Source organism: Prinia subflava, chromosome 1, assembly GCF_021018805.1.
Source record: "Prinia subflava isolate CZ2003 ecotype Zambia chromosome 1, Cam_Psub_1.2, whole genome shotgun sequence".
In the NCBI taxonomy this organism is placed as follows: Eukaryota; Metazoa; Chordata; class Aves; order Passeriformes; family Cisticolidae; genus Prinia; species Prinia subflava.
In genome coordinates, this window is record NC_086247.1 from 23335693 (window position 1) to 23356557 (window position 20865).

The 20865-nt window shown below is 40.9% G+C and overlaps 1 protein-coding gene across 3 annotated transcripts; it reads right to left on the reverse strand.

Moving 5' to 3' along the window:
• Nucleotides 1-1678: 1678 nt before the first annotated feature.
• On the reverse strand, nucleotides 1679-20801 carry PLEKHF2 (pleckstrin homology and FYVE domain containing 2). 3 transcript variants are annotated; one of them, XM_063390795.1, is made up of 2 exons: nucleotides 20665-20801; nucleotides 1679-2746 (listed from the first exon to the last, which is right to left on the reverse strand). In XM_063390795.1, exon 2 carries the CDS (start codon nucleotides 2730-2732, stop codon nucleotides 1983-1985), a length of 750 nt encoding a protein of 249 aa, XP_063246865.1. In that variant the 5' UTR covers nucleotides 2733-2746; nucleotides 20665-20801; the 3' UTR covers nucleotides 1679-1982. The 3 variants fall into 3 exon arrangements, with proteins under 3 accessions (XP_063246865.1, XP_063246856.1, XP_063246873.1); XM_063390786.1 differs by lacking the exon at nucleotides 20665-20801 and adding an exon at nucleotides 20276-20446; XM_063390803.1 differs by lacking the exon at nucleotides 20665-20801 and adding an exon at nucleotides 20048-20269.
• Nucleotides 20802-20865: the final 64 nt, after the last annotated feature.

Here is a 20865-nt window from a genome sequence, read left to right on the forward strand (position 1 = left end):
ACAAAAAGTAAGCACTACTAACTCAAACTGCCTTCTCAGAACAGCCAATTTTCCCTGCTGCAGCATCACCACTCCCTCATCTTTCAAGGAAGAAAGTATATGCAACTACTTATTTCCATTAGTCTTTCATATATACAATCCGGCAATTTTACAGAATCTTCCTGGTCCCAAAGTCTGTACCAAAGTGTTTTTCCCTTTGTGTACTTTTAAGTAGAACAAATATTCCTCAGTGCTTCTAGAGAAAGCCTTATTTTTAGAAATTGTCTAAGTTAAAAATACTGATGCAATTTTCACCTGAAGCAATGTCTTGCAAAGTATGAATGCAGAGTGCCTCTCTATAGATGCTAAGTGCATCTTTAGCTACCAGAAAGCCCATGGAGGGATACGGCTCTGAAGTACTCTGCTAATTTTTATTAAAAAAAAAAAAAAAGACTGACACTTTCAGCATACAGAATGGGAGACTAGTGCAACATACAGCATTGATTGTTTATTCAATAAATATTTAACCCAATTATTGCCAACCAAGGCAAACAGTGCAGAAATTGTCATTTAGAGATACAAAAGTTTAACATTTTTTTTATATAAAGTCAGTTGCTACTATATTCATACAACTACTTTGAAGAGGTTTTTCTGCTTCAAAATTGAGGTTATCATTATAAAAATACAGAAACATATTTAGGGGTTGAACATGCCCTTGCAAGTGTAATTTTTGCACTTATATGGGAACATGACACTTCTGTATTCAAGAAATGAAAATGAACACTATGATAGAGACATTTTCTGCACTGACTATTTCATGATAGTCCTTACATCTTTCTTGGTCCTGGGTATACATTTAAAATGAAATAACTTTCATCTCACATTTATCCTGAGGTCAGCTGTGTAAAGAGGAAAGCCAGTTTTATAAGGATACTTGCAGACTTCTTGTTCAAAATATGAAGTTATTTTGAAACAAGCAAATAAAAATCCTGGGGGAAAAATAACCCAATATTCTCACCAGTGTTTTCAGAAAAAAAATTTGTGACATTTTAGGAATTACTTCCAAAAATATGTAGGCTAGCACACCCAAATGCTGTATCACCCAACTAAAATTTCATTATGAATTCACCAAATTTGAAACTATTCTGAAAAGAAAGCATATAAATCCCCACGAAGAATCTCCCTAAGCTTCTCATCCCAAGATCCCAACCTACAACACAAGTTCTGCAAGGAGAAAGCTGCTGGAGCCTGTAGGAATCTGCAGAGTCTTCAGGACCCCGTGCACAGGTGAGGATGTGCCATTTGGGTCTCCATCATCCACCATGGGGTGCAGTTATGACCTTGTCAAAGCTTCACTTTGAACACAGCAGGTATTTTCAATAGCACCATCAATCTCCCAGATACCAGCATTTAGGCAAACACAGACACAGAATAGGTTCATTTCTTCCTGAATCAGCACAATTGGTACAAGGCACTGCTTGGCATAGGAAGCAATAAGTAACAGCAAAACAAGAGTTCCCAAGTTTTGTGACATTTAGGTTTGTAGACTGGATGACCTTGTAATTAATTATATACCATGGCTAGAAAAATAAGATGGTCTACAGGATTAACAAAAACATCACCATCCCATGCATGCTCACAATTTCCTCCCTAGATCAGAAAAAACCCTGCATAACACACCAGTGTGAAACATTATGGGTTGTTAAATTAAGAAAGTACATTTCATTCTCCAATCTTCCACAAAGTCTAACCTAGACACAACTCAAGTAAATGAAGTCGGAAAATATTCTGATAACATTTGCACCAGTCTATCCCTGCACAGGAGAAAAATAACCTATTATCTAGAGAATTCATAGATTGAGGCACATTGCAGTTGAAGATATTCAGGCATATTTCATGGCTAGAACAGAATTTCTCTGAGGAATCTCACTACAGACTTCCCCAAAAGCAGCTCCATATGGTTTGAAACACAACTTGCAACACATGGAAAAAACATTTGGTCCTTAATCGCTACTATCTTCATCATCATCATCATCAGAAACATCATTTAAAGATGACTTAGGTGACTGGCTGTAGGAGTCTGACCTAGTGGACTGGCAAGCAGTCATCTCCCCTGTGGACAGAAGGTCATAGCAGAAGTCGCAGATTCTCACTGGCTTGGAAGACTGGCTGGGGAGCAGGAACCTCTTTTCCGAGCACGGCCCGCACACGACGAAGCCGCACTTGCGGCAGTGGTGGCGGCGGTTGACAGGCGTGAACTTGGCCTTCTGACAGCGCATGCACACAGCGGCTTCCGAGTCCGGCACCCACACGGCCGCGTGTTCATTGCTAGGGGTCTTCCCGCTTTTGGAAAGCAAATCGGAAACACACTTATTTATGTGGTTCATCCACTCCGACTTCTCTGTAGCAGTGGCAGCATAAACCGCAAAAGACTTTGTTGGTGTCTTGATAAGCCACCCATTCCGTAAGTCTCCCTCATCCTGGATGGAATCAATAGTGACGTTTTCCAGTGGGATTATGTGCTGTTTATTGTATTTCTTCTTCTGGATGACAATGTTACCATAAACAAGAATGTCATTGAACAGGAAGAACTGCCTTGCTTTGGGCTTCTTCCGACACAGTTTCGTTAGGACTCCCTCTCCAATCAGAACACGGCCAGGAATAGTCAGGGGTTGACCAGCTGCTCCAAAGCAGTTTTCCACTATACTTATTCTTCTAGTATTTGCTTCACTGTTTGCCAAGCGATCCACCATCTTTCACAAGTATCCTAAAATTAGAAAAAAAAGTTTGTTATTAGAACAGGACTGATTCAATGGCATGCAGCCTTCCCCAAGGAAAGTACCAACCCCGCATTTCCTAAAATATCTAACAGGACCTGCTGGCTGAGAGGCATTGACTTGGGCTAGATTTAAATAAGTATTAACACCTAAGAATTTTTAGCAACCGATTAGTCTTTTTTTCCAAAAGCAAAAATGTTCTATGCAGCTGACAGTTATCTTTATCACACAGACAGCACCCACAGCACTGCATTTGAGAGCCTCCAGAAACAAAATAGCTCCCCCCTAGTAAGGCTATGGCATCCTGGTTTAATGCTCATATTTCTCAGTATATTCTCCTGCACCTACTCCAGATAGCAACAGGAAGTATCATCCATAATTTCAAAGTCTAATGCTACAAAAACATCCACTTAACTGAGCAGCCTGGAGACCCACATTAGTTTTAACACAACAAACAAATTATATAATTGCTGTTCACATAGGAAACCACACTCCCCGAGCTAGCTCACTACTGCTCTTTTTTTCCAGTATGTAAACCTCAAATCATGGGCCAAACCCATGAATCTACCTGCTGGAAACGTTTTGTACAGGCCACAGCTTGCACCCCCCACTACATCAGCTTTCATGGGAAACTCTTGAGCCAGGAACGGGGAGTGAGTCACAGCTGGTGGCTCATCACCTGCTTGCTGCTGCCTTCATTTTGCAGGAGTCCCACAATCCCTCCCTCCTCACCTACACGAACCACACCTGCATCCACCACATTCAGGTGACCTACACTGGCAGACCTGTACAGAGGACAAGCCACACAGCTCACAGCTGCTCCTGAGAAAGACTAAGTGACCTGCACCAGCTCAAAGTTTAAAAAAAAGACTCCCTTATATTTCAGGAAGTGGTAATGAATCGTATGCTCCAGTTACAGATTAAAGCCCCACCTTGTTCCCCAAGTAGCAAATAAGATTTTTTTCTTGTGTGAGATAGCTAAGGCATCCAACAGAGAACTAAAATTAAGAAGCCACTCTAGTGATTCATACCCTGGCAAACCACTCTTTAGCCTCTATTGCCCTAGAGTTTCCCAGGCAGAAGTCTGGCAAAGGCAAACCCTGCCAGTACAATCCAGATCTGCTCCCTTTAAACTCCTTGTAGTACAGCCTTGAACCTGAACCGTTGTGCTTGACAGAGCAGTGAGACATCTGGCAGAGGCAAGCACCATGGACAGACTTTTTCTCAGCTCACAGAAGACATTCCCCCATGCCTCACACAGGACTGATGCTCACAACATCCTTTGCTACAGCCACAGCTTTGAACAGTGAAGAAGAGCAGAGCAGCAAATACTCCAGTGCCTTCTACCTGTGCTTCACAACATGCTCCCAAGTTGGGAAGTCCTCTACATCCCCTACTTTTTCTTTAATCTGCCCTGCCTGCCATCAACACAGCATCAGCCTACAACCGAGAGGAAACTGGGCTGAAACACAGCTCGGACTTGATGCTGCTCAGACTCCATAACTCTGGTATAACCTGATCCAGGCAGTCTTCCTCCTATGAATCAAGGCACAGATACTCCCTTACAAAATAAGGATGAAACCTCTCATCAGGTCTCATCTAAATAAGTATGTTACCTGTGATTACACACATCCACATGCCCAACGTTAAGTATTATTATTGCAAGTTACTGCTTTGGAAGTGTAATTAGTATCACACTAAAGTAGTTTGACAAGTGATTTTGCACAGATATGACTATGTTTTTTAAGCTCAGCACACATTATCTTATATCGAAGTCTGACAACTCAAGACAGAAGAACCTCTAAAAGTTATTTCTCAGCACTGTTTTTGAATTTTCTTTATATGCCTTACAGCGTTAGTTACAATACATGAGTATTGTATTAACTAGTTTTATGGTTAGGGGAATTACAAGCCACCAAATCCAAAACAATTTTGATCTGCAGAAGGTGAAGACAAAATACAAACTGCCAAGCAAAAGGTAGTAAGAAGGGAATGGTAAAGAAACTAGGAGCTTTTTCATGTGTACTTGCTGTTGGTCCTAGGCTCCAAAATCAAATTCAGGTACCTGACTGGTGAAGCTGACAGTTAATTGCCATTAACTGCCAAATAACCATTACCACTGAACAACATACAAGAGAAAAACAACCTCTGCAAGCATGAAAACTGAACTAACAGCCCTTCAAACTTAAAAAGCAAGGCCTCAGTCACAAGGTCAGTCTAAAGTTATTTACTAATCCCATGTTCTCCATGATGTGGCAAAGGACATCAGTCCTCAGAATGCAAAGGGGACAGCCCAGAAAATACACTTCTCTACAGGTACAAATCAACAAGCACTGCTTATGAACCTGCACATTTACACAAATTATCTACAAATTACAGCCAGTTAAATGCTTTTGGTAGTGCGCAGGGGGGAACACTACTCCCACCTCACCCCCACAAACACAACCACACTGACAAGTCACAGCCACCTGTAGGAAGCAGTCACTGTTCCAGGGCTCCAACTCAGCCACTATGTACTCCCTGCCAATAAACTGCAAACTCAGTTCAAGGCCACTGCAAAAGCTTTCAAAATACAAGTCACTGGGAGAAGAAAACAAGGGGAGAAAAAGCTAAAGGTTTCAATTAACTGTTCCCTAGGACAATTTAAGAGAAAACAACTCTAACCAAGATCGTTTAATAATCATCATGGCTTGAAACCAAGACACGTGACTCCAGAATTTGTGCTGAAGACTGTAGTTTGAACTTGCTGTGAAAATAATAACTAAATGGACCTTAATCAGGAATCCTGGGAAAGTTAAGGACTATTAAGAAAGACATGATAAATCGTATCTCTTCTAGATTGAAACTTTTTTCCGTAATGGATAGTATTCCCACCTGCCAGCCTCAAGGCCATAAATGCCAGAGACTGCTGCTGCCAATTCCACCTTTCCAAAGCATTAATTGTACTTTCCCACACTAACAGATTGGACTCTTTTGAATAAGCACTCAGTTTTCTCATGAGTTTTTAAAGAACTAAAAATTTAAAAATCCATCTGATATCCTATGCACACTAATACTCATATATCTTCACCAGCCATTTCTGAAAAAGGAAGTTCAGAAATGAATGGGAAACTATCCAAAATACATCCTGACTATAAGTAATCATGAAACATGAGAAAAATGCACCAGAAACACAAGAGAAGACATCCCTAACTCACAGGAGCTAGTTACAAGAAGTGCACCTCTTCCTCTCATGAGCATACTGACCAAGGAGATTGGAATCAAAATATTATCTGGACACGAAAAGAACTTTTAGCCCAAGATGTCACAGTCCAAAACCAAAGTGATCAATATCCAGTCTTTAAAACATACAATCTTGTCTTAAAGCATATTCAGATCTATTGTAAGAGACAGCAGATCATCATACCCTGGAACTGGCTAGCAATATCCTCCTCTCTTCCAGCTAAACTTTCATCTGAAGTTTCTACTGTTGGCCACCATGAGAAGCAGATACTGGATTACTGCCCTGAAGAGGCAGGATCTCAAGACCTGATCAAACAAAGTGATTCCTGAATAATGGCAAATTGCTGAAAACATGCCCAAATCCTTCCCCAAGCAAGCGAAGGAATAAACCAGAACCATGGGCTTCAAAATAAAAGGTTAGACAGCTCCACATAAGGGGAGAGAATTTTATACAGTCTCACTTTATGGATGCTGTGAAATCAAAAACCTCAAACCCATTATTCAGACTCTTATCATATTTTACTAATTTCACACTTCTGGCACACAAACTCCTAAAAGTCCTGAGGCTGTTATGCAAGGAGGACTCCATTTGTGATGGATTGATGCTCCTCACAGACATCAGATTCATTTGCTGTGTCCAGAAGCAGCACAGTACTAGCTGCTAGTCAAAACATTACAAAAACAAAAACAACAAAAACAACAAAAAAATCCAGATCACTTTGTAAGAAAAGTAGCTACATAGAGCTACATCATTAGCAGGGTTTAGCAGCCTTTCCAAATAAATAAATCTCAGCTCTCAAAATGCTGCAATACCTTCAGTTTGTCCCTCACACACAAGCTCTTAGTAAGTACCTTTCATGATGAAAATGCTAGGTGAAGGCTTTCATTTTAATGGCACCTATTTAAAGGTGACAAAATATTTCATGACACAGAAAGCTCCAACTCTTCTACATTATAAAGAACTGTCTTTCACACTTTGGTTATTTCCATTTTTATTCACATGAAGCTTCTAGAGAAATAACAATTCTGTTATCAAGATCTTCTTGCTCCCCTATTTCAGTCCAGTTTTACACTTGTATCCTGTTGGTGAGAACAACCACCTTCAGTGTGATCAAACAGACGTCACTGAAATTTTTGAAGAACTAACAAGTTACCCACTTACCTAAAACACAATCCATGTTGAGGAAGTCACCCACTTAGTGCAGTTATTAACATTCCAAACTACTGCAGCAGGAAAATAATTCTATTAGGGTTGCTGTGCACTGACAAGTCACTTTGCACATAATTTCTTCTTTTGCCACTGTATCCTGGAGACCAAACCAATGCTCTCCCAGGAATCAATGCTTCTACAGGTTATATTTAAAATAGAATGTTTATTTTATATGCTAGCTCTGCTTGTGATAGTGGCCAGACTAAACTGCACAGAATTGCTGCAGCTGAGGACAGACATTAAGGAGTCAACTAAAAAGAATGCAACCCTGACTGACATAGTTACACCCAATTCAATACTGACAGAAAAGTTTTCTACTAGTACATCAGCACTCTAGCAGTTAGCATTAGCACCACAAGCAGACCACAAATAACAAAGGTGCTGGAGGGGAGAAATAAGATTAAACAAGCTGTTACAGCATAGTTATGCAGACTGCATATAGCTCAGCACAAAAACATTTCTTCACCCCAGCTCAGTGCATCCTACCCTTACAACCAGCACTCCCTTCAGGCTGTAAAAGACAGGCACAAAGGGCATGCAGGAGAAAGAGACAACCCAAAGTCCCAAGTTTCTTCAGCAAGACAGCAGAACTGGCAGTGTTCCATTACTTCTGGCTTGGGTAAGAACACATCAAGTCCAGTGTACAGTCCCTGCTAACAAATGTTAATTAATAAGTAATTTTTAGCATTATTTTTCTTCAACACTCTTCAAGGGAAAAAAATACTACTGGTCTTGTTATAATTGTCAGTTCATCTATCTAGGCTGTTAACAACTACATTTAACACGTTGCATTAATACAAATCAGGCATTTTGCATTTCTCAGAGCCATGGTATCAGGACAGGTAGCTTATCCATTCCTATGAATATTCATAGTTAGGGTGACAGCTTTAAAGAAAAAAAAAAAAAGCATATTTAAGCTGTGGCAAAAAGCACAAGAGCTCAGAACTAATCACAGATAGGCCCATCCAATCTTAAAGCTGCAGCAGGATCCTGGATGTTTCAAAGCCAGATTCAGTAACAGCAGTCTAATAGAAAAGTGTGACTAACCACACAATCAGAATGGATGAAGTGAGATGTAGATACTGCACTGAAGCAAATGTAGGGAAAAGAGTCAGAAATGGAGGAGTACAAAAAAGAATAAAGACAGAAAAGGCAAAAACAGCAGATCTAAATCAAAGCACGTTACACCTTGTCACCCAATAAACTTTTAAATAATTACCCAGCTGTCATAGAGAGCCCTTGTTCTCACACCTGCATAAAACAATGTCAGCAACCATGCTACACCACATACATTCAAATTAAACAATTTTCCTTCTTACCAAAGGTAACATACTGTTGGAGTCCAGAGGATCCCTCTGACAGCCCTGGAGAGTCAGGGGGCTGTACAGGGGGGTCTGGGATCTGTACAAGGGGGTCAGCCAGCCTCCCACAGAGCCCAGAAGGACTCTGATTCTGGCTTCTATCCATGGAAGTGAATGCTCACATGAAGGAAGAATCACAGATCCTAAGAATTTAGAAGTAGATAGTAGTTTGTCATAGAGTATAAATATAGAGATTAGGATTCATAGTATACGGGGCTGAGAGGACAAGATGGAGGAACTGGGGAGTGGCCCCTAGTTTCCTTGTTCTTGTTCTCATCCCCCATCTTTTGCTGATTTGGACTTTAGAGATTGGTTTAGAATAGAACTGACATGTTAGCGTAGCAAGTTAGTATTGGTAATGTTCTGTAAACAATAAATACGTCTTGGACTGTGGTTGGGTCGGGGGTACGGTACATAAGGTACGGGGCTCTCTGATCCGCCCCAGTCCAGCGGCAGCCCAGCGCCAGTCCAACGGCGTGTCTTGCTTTGCTGGGGACGCCTTGCAAAGCAGAACAAGAACTGTTAGATAATATGAAATAAACAACCTTGATAACTTGAGCTGCTGGACTCACAGTGTTGTCTCTGCCTTCGGTGTGAAACGCTCAGGGCAAAGAGAAGACAGAAAACCTTATTATCTTGGGGAACAGCAACCCCAGGGAAATACCCAGGGAACAGCAACCCTGGGGGAAGATTTCACCACCTCGGGGAACATCAACCCGGAGAACATACATGGTTCATAAAAGTTTCTAGTTAGAGTCATTTAATAGCAGGCAAAAGTTACAGGTTTTTGTCATGTTTGACTCCACAACTTGAAGGTTCTGAATAAAACAGAAATTTCAAACAGAAATTCATTTTTCTTTATTATACTTAAATCACACAAATTAAACATATATGAAAGGTACAGAAGATCAAAGAAAAATTTTGCAAGACAGAAACAAGTAAATTATAAACCAGAGACAGACAAGAACTATCTGCAGACCAGATATCTAATGTGTATTAAATGACTGGTTTGCAAGATGACTAATTATTTGTATCCACAGAGGAAAATATCACACTCTCCCTAAAAAGAGTTCATCAAACAGAATCAGTCATTTAGTTACGTGGGAGTTTTTTAGTAACAAGTTTCAAATAATTGTTATATATTATCACATCAGACTCATAGAATTTTCCTCTTGCACTCAAATTAGCCTGTCTTCCTTGCATAGGTAGAGTTATAGCTGCATAAACACTAACAATTAAGCTACTCAGAACCCTCATACATCTCTCACTTAAAGCTCTGTCTGAAAGAGTAATATCACTACTTTTGGTGCTCAAACTTCCAGTTATAAAGGCATCTCAGTATTGTAGTACACTATGCTGACCTCTATCAATATTATGTACATTGCTCTTAAGAGCAACATTTGACATTTTGCACGACTGCCAAGTAAAACACAAATGTAAATTCCTGAAGTGCAACCTGTTTAAGGAAACTTATCCATGTTTAACATGCTGAAAATAGTTCTAGTGTGGAAAACTGCGGAACTAAAAACATGCACAGCAGATCTGATACAAGTGAGAAGCCAAATCAGCATGTTTTAAATCTTACTTCAGCCTCACTAGTTACACCTCCTACCCTGCATCCTTCAGTACACCCAGAGCAGGATGATACCGATGCTCGTCCTAGTTGACAAAATTACATTTTCTATGGACTCAGATCTCATCAGCTGTAATCTGAATCTAAGCATTCATGCACAAGCTACCTCTATGGTCCTTGACAGGTAGCACCAATAACAACAGCTGGATTAAACATAATATAGAAAGAGGCATTTAATTAAATTTTATTTCTATAATTCAGCATATAAAATAAAATACTGAGGAAAATTAAGTGTTAAGCATCCATCAACCAAATTTTTGATCTATTAGTATTTCATTCAATTGTCTACAGCTACTGAAATACATCTGTAACAATTAACTAATAGCTTTTTTAGTATTAATTATATATTTGCATTATTCACCAGTTGCTTTTTATTAAATAGTAAAAAGACCAATTTGAGCATAAAGTTAAGTGAAATCAAAAATAAATTCACCCACAAAAATATTATGTTGATAGGAGATATGGGTATGACAAATGTTTTCTAAAGGTCTTTATCACTGCTAAAAGCTGACACGACAGCAACAGCTAAAATGCCTGTCCTGTGCTGGAGCTAGCTGGATGCTATTTAAAACATAAGACAACAACTATCACTTAAAGAGAAATACAGCCTTCTAACAAGCAGTTCTCTTAATGATTCTCTTCAAAAAAGTATTTCCCAAACTGTTGTATTTAACAAACAGTCTTGCTATCACTACCATAACCAGCTGGTAAGGATATAGAGGATAACCCTATATATATTGATATAATATATCAAAATAATATATCAAAAATGTTTAAAGTACAACAAAAAGCTTCACTGCAATACTGGAAAGAAAGAAGAGCACAGATATCAAAGAGACTTTATCAAGGTAGAGATAATAGCAGGAAATGAGTCAATAAGATCCCTCTGAACTTCAGCATAGTCTTTATCCAGATAATCACTTTTGACTAACCTGGTTAATGGCTGCAGTGTTCAGAAGGGTACTGATAATGGGATAGAAACTTTGACTTGATTTACAGGACAAAAAAAAAAAAGCCCAAACAACCTTTTCTTTATGGCAATGTAAGCCATTCAATCTTCAAATCATTTCCCACACCCTTAATAAATATTGGTATTTAATCAAGTCAAAAAAGCCGCAAGATAAAACACTAGAAAAGATGATGGCAACACCAAGGCTGCTTCAGACTGCAGAAGCAAAGATGCTTGCAACATTTTCATCTGAACACTATAAAGAAACAGTGTAAGCAGCAATCAGTACCACACTGACAGGAAAGAGGGTGTTACTGTGGACTTCTCCAAGTCTCATTTTATGATTCTCATGATTTTCAGAATTTTCTATATGAATGTATTTTTTGCTTCCCCCCATGATGACACATATTCCCACACTGTGCAGGTCTGTGGAGGAAGGGCTCCAGTGCAGGGAAATACAGATTAGCTAACTCGTCCCTTACTGGTACACCCAGTATGACCCAGCAGACTTAACCCTTCATTTGTCTCAACCTGTTGGCCAATGCTGTGGGATCAACCACAGAAACCATGCCAGAAATATCTTAACAGCAACCACATTATGTCATACTGTACAACCTGTAAATACTCTGCCTTGACAAAACTTTAGAAACCTTCAGATTATTCCTGAGTCCAGCATACAGTCATGTCCAACTACATCATGAAAGTCATGAAAGCCAATCCATGCATTTGTCTGGTTGGATGTCATCACAGACCTATAGTAACTATAATGAACCATATGATAGTTCATACAAACTATAATGAACTGTTTTGTTTTTAACTGCTGCACATGACTATCACAAGTCAAACCCCACTAAAACTCTTCTTGAAAGTACAGTGTAGAAATTCTTGTTTTATTTTGGCTAATGTCTTATAGTTTAGTAATTCTTTCTATAAATTACAGTTAATTTTTGTGTAATCTAATTGCTATCTTAAAATCAAGGACTGTTCTTTCACTTTAGTTGACCAGTTGTGTAATAATTTCTCATACAATGTAAATAATTCTAAATGTACAACAACAACAAATTTCACTTTATTATCAAACCTGCAGGGCATGTGCATTGCTTTTCAAGTTTACATTATCCAAATGAGCTAGGAATTCCTGAGTTAGGATTGCCTAGAATGGCAAATTCTATCCTCAGGATGGAGGTAATTTCTAGGTAGATCTTTCAAGATGTATGACCTTATATTCCCTAACCACTCAGAAGTTCATTTGGGTACAGAAAGCTATTTTTAGCAAAAGACTATTTATTTTGCCAAGCAGCATATGTATTAGCACAGCAAGAGCAGAGCAGGCTACTCTGCTGAACAATTACCACACTCCCTGAGCTGCTGTTTGCAGGCAAAACCATCTAAATTCTACACATTAGCTCCTCAAAGGTCTGGCATTTAACACCATAAACCTCAGCTGGAAATAGAACACCAACTTAACCTGTTTGTAAACAGAAAGGCCACTCCCACATCCAGAGGAGTTACAATGCTAAGTAATCACAGAGAAGACACAAAGAAAACAAAGGCATGCGGAAGAGGGCTGTCCCACCAGACATGTCTGGCCTGTTTTAAACCTGCCCTGCACGAAGGATGAGAGGAACCACCTTGGCCATACGGCCACGTGCAGGAACGGCAGCACCCCTGCTCCAAGCAAGAAACATGTGGCACCCATGAAAGAGACACAGAAATCCAGAACTGCTGATTTCAAAGCTGCTCCCACTATCTTCTCCTGCTTGGAGAAAACATGAAAGATGGAAACGCAAGCAGCACTCAAGGATTTGTATCACAGGGCAGTCAGTACATGATCAGGAGGCCTCCATGTACTCCTAGACCAATTGGAAGGAGTTGTATTTCCCTTCCGCCCCCTGCTGCACTGAAAGTCATCCCTGAATGCCTCTTAGGGGAGAAGATACCTCACTGCAGAAGTCCAGGAGGAACATTCTTGTAAGAGGTCCAACTTTTTAATGAAGTCAACTGCTTACTATCACTGTCAGGCTTCTATTTACAATAAACCTTGGTAGCTGGTATTGTTTTTGTCTTCTGGCATGATAGAGACAGTTGCTGCTAGGAAGAAACATAATTCTCCATCCCCACCTGGTAGTCAGGGGTTGGTGCAAACAGAGCAACTATCTAAACTAACTTCTCTGTGTCCTTACCCATCTCTTGACAAGCTGAGCATTTCCCAAGCACCTACACAGGCTTACACGGCTTTGGTGTAACTTGAGGAGCTAGATGTGGAAATTCATAACACTGTTTAGAATATGAAAGAGGAGGTTGCCAGAATGAGCATGTGGAATGGCTAGAATTAAAGGAATTATTTTAAAAGCAACCAAATAAAAAACATAAAGAACCCCCCCCAAACCACAGCATACAGCCAAAAACCCTGAAAGCCTGAATTCTGCAGAGATAAACAAGCAGGCCTGATCCACCATGAATAGTGCTCAACTTTGACAAACTCGTCTCTCAAAGCACAGAAAGCAAGATAAAGGCAACTACAGGCACAGCAAATACTTGCAGCTGTCAGCATACTAAATCAGGGATAAGTAAAAAGGCTGATATTTTATATATCTAAAAATTACATATTCATAAACTACGTAACACAAGTGTGTCCTTTAAAATTAATTAACAAACAAAATTTACTAAAGAAGCTCAGTATTCAGATGAAATTTTTGTTGTCATGGGAAAACACCTAAGTATTTTGACTTGCCAATTGTATGTATTTAGCAGCACTATCAACGGTTTAGCTTAACTTCTGGTGCTAGCAAACTGCATCTTTCATCTTAACCAAAGCACGGGGGACACAGACCAGAACATAGTTTGAAAATCAATTTCCACAGATCTGAAGCCCAAAAAAGCTCAAGTTCCTTCTGAAGTTTTCCACAGTTCTGTGTAGATATAAGACATCAGAAAAAACACAGATCAACACCTTCAAAATGTACCTGAAGAGTCAAGAGCAGAGGACAGCAGCCTGGGATCCTGCTCTACCTCAAGAAGTTGCAGGAGACACAAACCCCATCTGCTGGGTTGGTGTCTAACAGATGACTTGACCAGGCAGCGATACCAAACACTGAGATGTATTTTTCTGTTTGCAATGTAATGTTTCCCTACTCCAAGTGTTCAGCTGTTTGGAGAGTCTCTCCCAGCAAACGTTACTCTCCAGTTTGGCAGCAGGGACTCAGCCCTCCCTTCCATGCCTGGACAGGTGCCAGGTGTGCCCCTCCCATCCCATACACTGCTTTTCAAGGACCAGCTTAACTGGTAGCCCACTTCAGCAGCACCAGGCCACACATCTGGACAGCTGGACTGGCAAATTACTTGACAGATATACACACTTAACATTAAATTTACACTGGGAGAGAGACATGAAAAAAAACCAAAAACCAACCTGTCAAAATGACCGGACCAATTTCTGAGCAAGCTACATCCTGCTTCAGCTTTGACAACCCAACATAACAAAGAGAACCCACTGCATCAACATTTTAAATTTTAGAAAAGATCTATTTAAATTCTTTTGAGGAAGAGACACAGCATCATTAGTATAGAAAAACACAGATCCAGATGCAGCTGTTCTACAAGAACGATTGCCAAATCCATCTTGCAAGCAATTTTCCAAAATCAGATTGGCTGTGTAGTTTGTTGTTTTTATGGATTATTACAACATACATGGAGGCAACTTGTTAATGGCTACCCAGACCGTCTCTCAGGCAATGTGAAAAAGAGGATTTGCTTTCCAGTGACTGAAATAAGCTGTATTTTTCAGCATGCTTCTTGCAGCAACTTTAACTGACAAGTACAGAACATTTACAGAATTATCTCTATTTATCTGTAAGACACAAGTATACATTAAAAACAGCACCTCCTGGATCTCAGGGCACTTGCTTGTTTTAGCACCTGAGAGCTACCAGACCAGCTACATGTTCCAAAGAGCTTCATCAAGTTCACAGAATTTATTTTTCCTTTTTTTTTTCCCCACAAATGCAAACCTGCGACACACCAGCCTGCTCACTGGCTCATGTATTTTTATTATGCACAGGTACTTAAATAAGACAATGCTAAAAAAAAAAAAAAAAAAGCTTTCTGCTTTAAGTTTTCTTCAGTTCACTTTTATTACCATTATGAGAGAAGTCACTGACTTCACTAACAGTCTAACAAGGACTAGAGCACAGGTAATAATTCACAGCATGACCAAACTAGAGAGATTTACCAAGTAGTCAGTCTGATGAGAGCCATTAATTTTCTACAAAGCACTACAACACAAAAGGACTTTCAGTTTTAGCCAGCCATGATTTAAAAGAGAGCAAAGTTTTCCCATTTACAAGCATAGCAGCATAACACCATTGCTATTTCATTTTTATTGTATCAATTTTTTCCATCGCTATGTGTTCTCTGAATCCTATGATAGGAAAAAAGGCTGCACAACACAGAGGTTTCTTTTACCAGCCCAGTAATTTTAAGCAATTCCACAAAATTAAACAAGACACAAGCCAAGTAATAACACTCAACCTTCTCTTCTCTGGCCAGGTGCAATCACCTCAACTCTCTCCTGTTCCTGACCCACCTAAACTAACAAATTTCCACTTCAAGAGATAACTAAAAATATATTGTACTGTAGAAATACTTCCAGGAGGCCAGGCAGCTGATCGCTACCTAACAGATCAGACAAAACACTGCTGGAGCACATTTTCAATATTATAGTAGAAAAAACAGAATATACAGACATATGGAACTCTTTCAAATTCTTCGCTCCTTAATTTAAAAAAAGCTACAAGTAATTTCTACCAGACAAAGGACAAGTATCACTGGTTGCAGGGAAACCTTCTCCTACTATTTAAAACCACTGAAAGAAGTTGCCCAAATTGGTACCAAAAATGGCTCATGCCCCCATAACCACATGCAGGGCTGGCATCGGGAGATCCCAGAGGCGCAGGCAGCCGAAACACGGCTTAGGGCTTGGAATAAACTACATGTGATTTTCATGAAGCCTGACAACACTGAAGTGCTGCAGTCATGGATCTGTCACTGCTGATCCCCAGCAATATTTAAAATATATTTATCCAGCAGTATTTAAAAACACATAACATGCCAAGTGTTGAATTCTCTTTCTGAACAAGAGACATAAGAGCTTTCTTATGTCAAATGCTGCTACCTGGTGACACATGGATGAATGTTGAAGGTGTAGAAAACCGACATCTGACAGCTATTAATAAAAGCCAAAAGGGAAGCTTTAACAATTGATATCATAAATAAAATTTGTCAACCTTCAATACAACCAGCTTTTCAAACATAGCCTGTGTGTTAAAAGGGCAGTTCATTTGCCTCCATGCTGTTAATCTAGATCAGAGAGAGGAGTGGAGGGGGAACTAATCACTGTCACAGCTTTCAGAACAGAAGTACACTGAAAATCACTCTCAGAAGTTTTACATTACCAAGTATTGACAGCTAAAGTACAGACAGGAGAAATTTAAAGCAGAAGAATGGTAAAAACAAGGAGTTATTCCCTGAAAGAACTCCTTAATCACAGCAGCTTACTGTAGGTAAAGGCCTTCCTGGGAAATGCATTCACTGGCCCTTTTCCCTTTCACTGCTTGTCAGACGTGTTTGATTTATTTTAGTTATATGGAACCAACAGAGAGCACAGACTATCTAGAGGACAGTTGGAAAACTGCACAAAGGTTTGCACTGGAGTTAAGCTGCACATGGAAGATGCTGACAACCTGAACAGCTGTGTGTACGGTACACTGTTAATTTGGTTAGCAAATTACGTGTATACTTTAGAAATGCAGATGTTAGAGAACATGCTGTAGCTTTTCCTTTTTCAGAAGGCATACTAAGTACATAAAAGACAAAACGGTTACCTCTAGATGATACGCTGGAGGCACAAGAAGCATTTAAAGAAAGCTAAAGCTGCTGATACAAAGATCATATTTATCAGTATTCAACAGCCCCCTGTGTCTGCTTGAATGAGTAAAATTTCTCAAGAGATTGCCTTTCAACACAGTAACTAACTGCTTGCATGTCACTTTATTACATTCATCCACATTCTCACAACCCCCATTGCACTGGGGGTTGGAGGGCAGGGTGATGCAGCAAGAACATTCCTGCATTTGAAATCTTTAACTTTCAACTACTTTTTTTTTTTCTTCTTTTACAGTCTGTCAAACACCAAAATCCTACTACATAACACACACAGTACGCTTAACACTGTTTTACTGTAAAATAAAATGATGCAGAGGAAAAATAGGAAGTCACTCCTACGTTATTTTTAAAGTCCTTAAATTATTTACAATCTCTAAAAAGCTAAAAAACCCCAACCAAACAAACAACAAAAAAAATCCCACAAAACGTGATTATGTCTAAACAAGCAGTACTCTTACTTATTAATGCAACTAAAGTCAACATGTGTGCATTTTTGACTGCATAGCACTAAAGTGGCAGGCTGAAAAACATGCAGTACTCTTCTCTTCAATAACACTTCTGCAGAATAATGTTTATTTTCACAAAGGGAGCATCTTTGTCCTACAACTCTCAATCAAGTGACTTCTCATGTACACATTTATTTAAACCAGACTACTCTTGCAGCCCTGAATTTCCAGGACTCTACTTGCTAACATCATCATATCTTACAGTTTGCAACAACAATAAAATAATCTTTAGTAAACATATTCTACCATACCTATATATAGAGTAGGTTTTCAGCCCCCTCAACTATAAAAACAAGTCCTCCAATGAAGCACGAAGACAGAAGTTATCCTACAACAGCAAACTTGGCACTTGCTGCATCAGGAAGAAAGTTTTAAACACATGTTTCTATTTCAGAAATCCGTATTTGCCTGTACGTATTCTCTTTTGGAACAATCTCCAGATTATCACACTTTCATCCAAACACTGAATTAATTCATGAAAGTAGTAAAATATACATATATAAGCATAATGTATAACTTAAAAAAAATACAAAGATTAAATGGAAAAGTAAGCTTGAATATTAACAGAGCTTGAAATAAGTCAGAAATATACCTTTACAATTTGAGGCTGTACAGAATAAGGTTTCATCTCCTAACACAAAATGAAGAATTTTAATTCCTTACCTACCATCATCTAAGAATCGTACCAATTGTTAATACTGGGATTTCCTTATTTGACATCACCCATTAATAAGTGCACTTTAAGAAGAAAAACTGGCATGCCATTTGTTTGCTAGGACACCACTTCCAACATTTTATCTAACGTACATTTTCAGAAAATCAGGTCTGCAAGTACTAAAAAATTCAACTCTGCTTTATCTACGTGCCATGCCTTGCCCCTAAGGCTTCACTTAAGCACCTCCAGCCCTCTTTGGTGAAGACAAGCCACTAAAAATGCTGTAAGTGTATAAAACCAATGTTTGTACTCTGCCATAATTGCTCTCTGAGCTTTTGGCAATGCTCTGTCATATCATGCCTCACCTGAAATTGCAGTTTCATCTCTTTACTGCTCTGAAACTATCCCGTATCCACTAACAGTGAAACTTAAAAGCCACCATACTTTTTGAATATAGCAAACATTTTGCCAATGATAATTTTTGTAAACAAAAGGGCTTTAGGATACTATGGATAGATCCTTCTGTCACTCTGGGCACATGTGTAATTACTACAGCTAAAGCTCAGTCCTTGATTTAAGGGAAACAGAACAAAGCTCTAGCTGAAAAATTATTTCATCACAGTATCTAATGAAAACTTGCTTCTAGGTGAAAAGATGCTACTCTCTTTCTATAGAATACAACAGAGGAAAATGAACCAGCTTCTCCAGCTAAAAGTTTCTACGCACCAGTTTTCATTTCGCATTTAAGGGACTTCCTCTATGTGGGGTTCTATGTAGAGCAAAACTCAGACACACCAAACAGCACACAGCCCATCTGCATTCAAAAGCAAGAATTTGGGACTCAGGCACACAACACTTCACTTTCACTGTCGCTTTCAACAAAATTGGTGGCACTAAAACTCTTGGGAAAGTATTATTGAAGAAACTGAGCTGATATAAAAGACATTTAACAACACTGTTGATTCCTATTACCCACTGGGATTAGCCAGCAGTATTCAGATTAGAGGCTAAAAGCAAGAGCACTGCCTTCTGAGCTAAAGGATTCCATTCTGCATGCTGATGACTGCACACAAAGCAATCTGTAGGATCTCAGCACTGATTACACTGCTGTCTTTAAATACTTCCCTTCTTTCAGACAGGCATCCCTAAAATAATTCAATATACAAGCATCAGAACTTAAGTTCTGAATATTTAAGTTCTCCTTATTTCAGGAGAGAAAGAGGAATTTGCAGTCTCAGTTCTGAAGTAGATTCCTGTGTTGCGGGTCTGCTTTGCCTACTGTATTAACCTCATCTGACCTTAAGCTGTTAGGCACATCGAAGCTTCAGCTATAGAGTGTTTGTCAAACAAGCATCAACCGTTTCAGTAACACTTAGCACAGCCTGACGAGAGCCTGAATCAGAATTTAATGATGCTTCTGGAACCATTCGCATCAGTTCAGCCAAAAGACAATCCTTAATCTCTGGTGAAGGACATAAAGGGTCCTTTTGGTTATCAACAACCATTGTACTGACGCTTCATGTCAAAACTCGAGTTACAGCTACTTCCCTTAGCAGGGACAAAGCCGATGCCAGGACGTGCTGCTCAGCGGACTCACCCATCACTTTCTTACCGTGATGAGCAGTTTTGCCATTTATAAACATCGGTGCCTATGAACATAAGTATTTCGAATGAGGCGAGAGGAAAAACATGCGGCTGTCTTTCATCGAGCTACTTTCAGAAAACAGCTTATGAGCCATACGTATCTCTGGCAGACCAGTTACGCTGCGCTCAAAATAGGCGAATTTCGCAGAGAAAAAAAAAAAATAGCACCTTATGCTCGCAGCCGCACGACTCGCGGTCCCCTTGGTTTTTCACCACAGCGTCAACACTTTTCAGGCGCCTCGCTCCGAGAACGACACGAGCTCCACGGGGCGAGCGAAGGGTCGGGGGAGCGCGGCCCCGCCAGCCTGCCGGGGCAGGAAGCGCCCTCCGCCCGCCCGTCCCGCCGCCTCACGGCGCCTCGGCGGAGTCACGAGTCGAGGAGTTTCGGGCACTTACGTAACGCCGCGGGGCCGCCGCCGTTGTTGTTGTTTCTCCCCTTTCCCGAAGACAAACTCGACCCCCAACTCCCTCAGTGCCCCGGGACAAGCCAGCGCTCGCCGTCGCTTCCTTCCCCGGGTCCTTCCCGCCCCGCCGCCGCCCTCCCCGCGGGCGGGACGCGGCGCTGCCCCAGCCCCGCGGCGGGACAGCGGAGCCCAGCGCCGCCTCCCGCCGGGGAGCTCCTTCCCCCCCCCGGCAGCCCCCGGTTCCCAACATGGCCGCGGGAGAGCGGCCGGAGTCCCGGAGGAGAAGGGTTCCGCGAGGAAAGTTTCCCTCTCGCTCCCCGGCTGGCCCCGACCCGAGCCGATCCCCGGCCGCCCAGAACGCGGCCGGACGGCGCTGCTCACCCGGTACACCCCGCTCCGGCCGCCGCCTGCCCCGCTCGCCGCACGGCCGCGGTCATACACCCCGCGCCGGGGGACGGGCTCCGGGACACCGCCCGGCGGGGCGGGGCCGCCGCCATCTTGGGCGGGAAGGAGCCGCGCCGGAGCCCCGCGCCGCCCGGAGAGCCGCTCTGAGCGGGGAGGGAGCGCAGGGCCGCCCGCCGA

Coding starts and splice junctions, on each gene's coding strand:
- PLEKHF2 (XM_063390795.1), bottom strand. CDS start 2,732: ATGGTGGATCGCTTGGCAAACAGTGAAGCAAATACTAGAAGAATAAGT.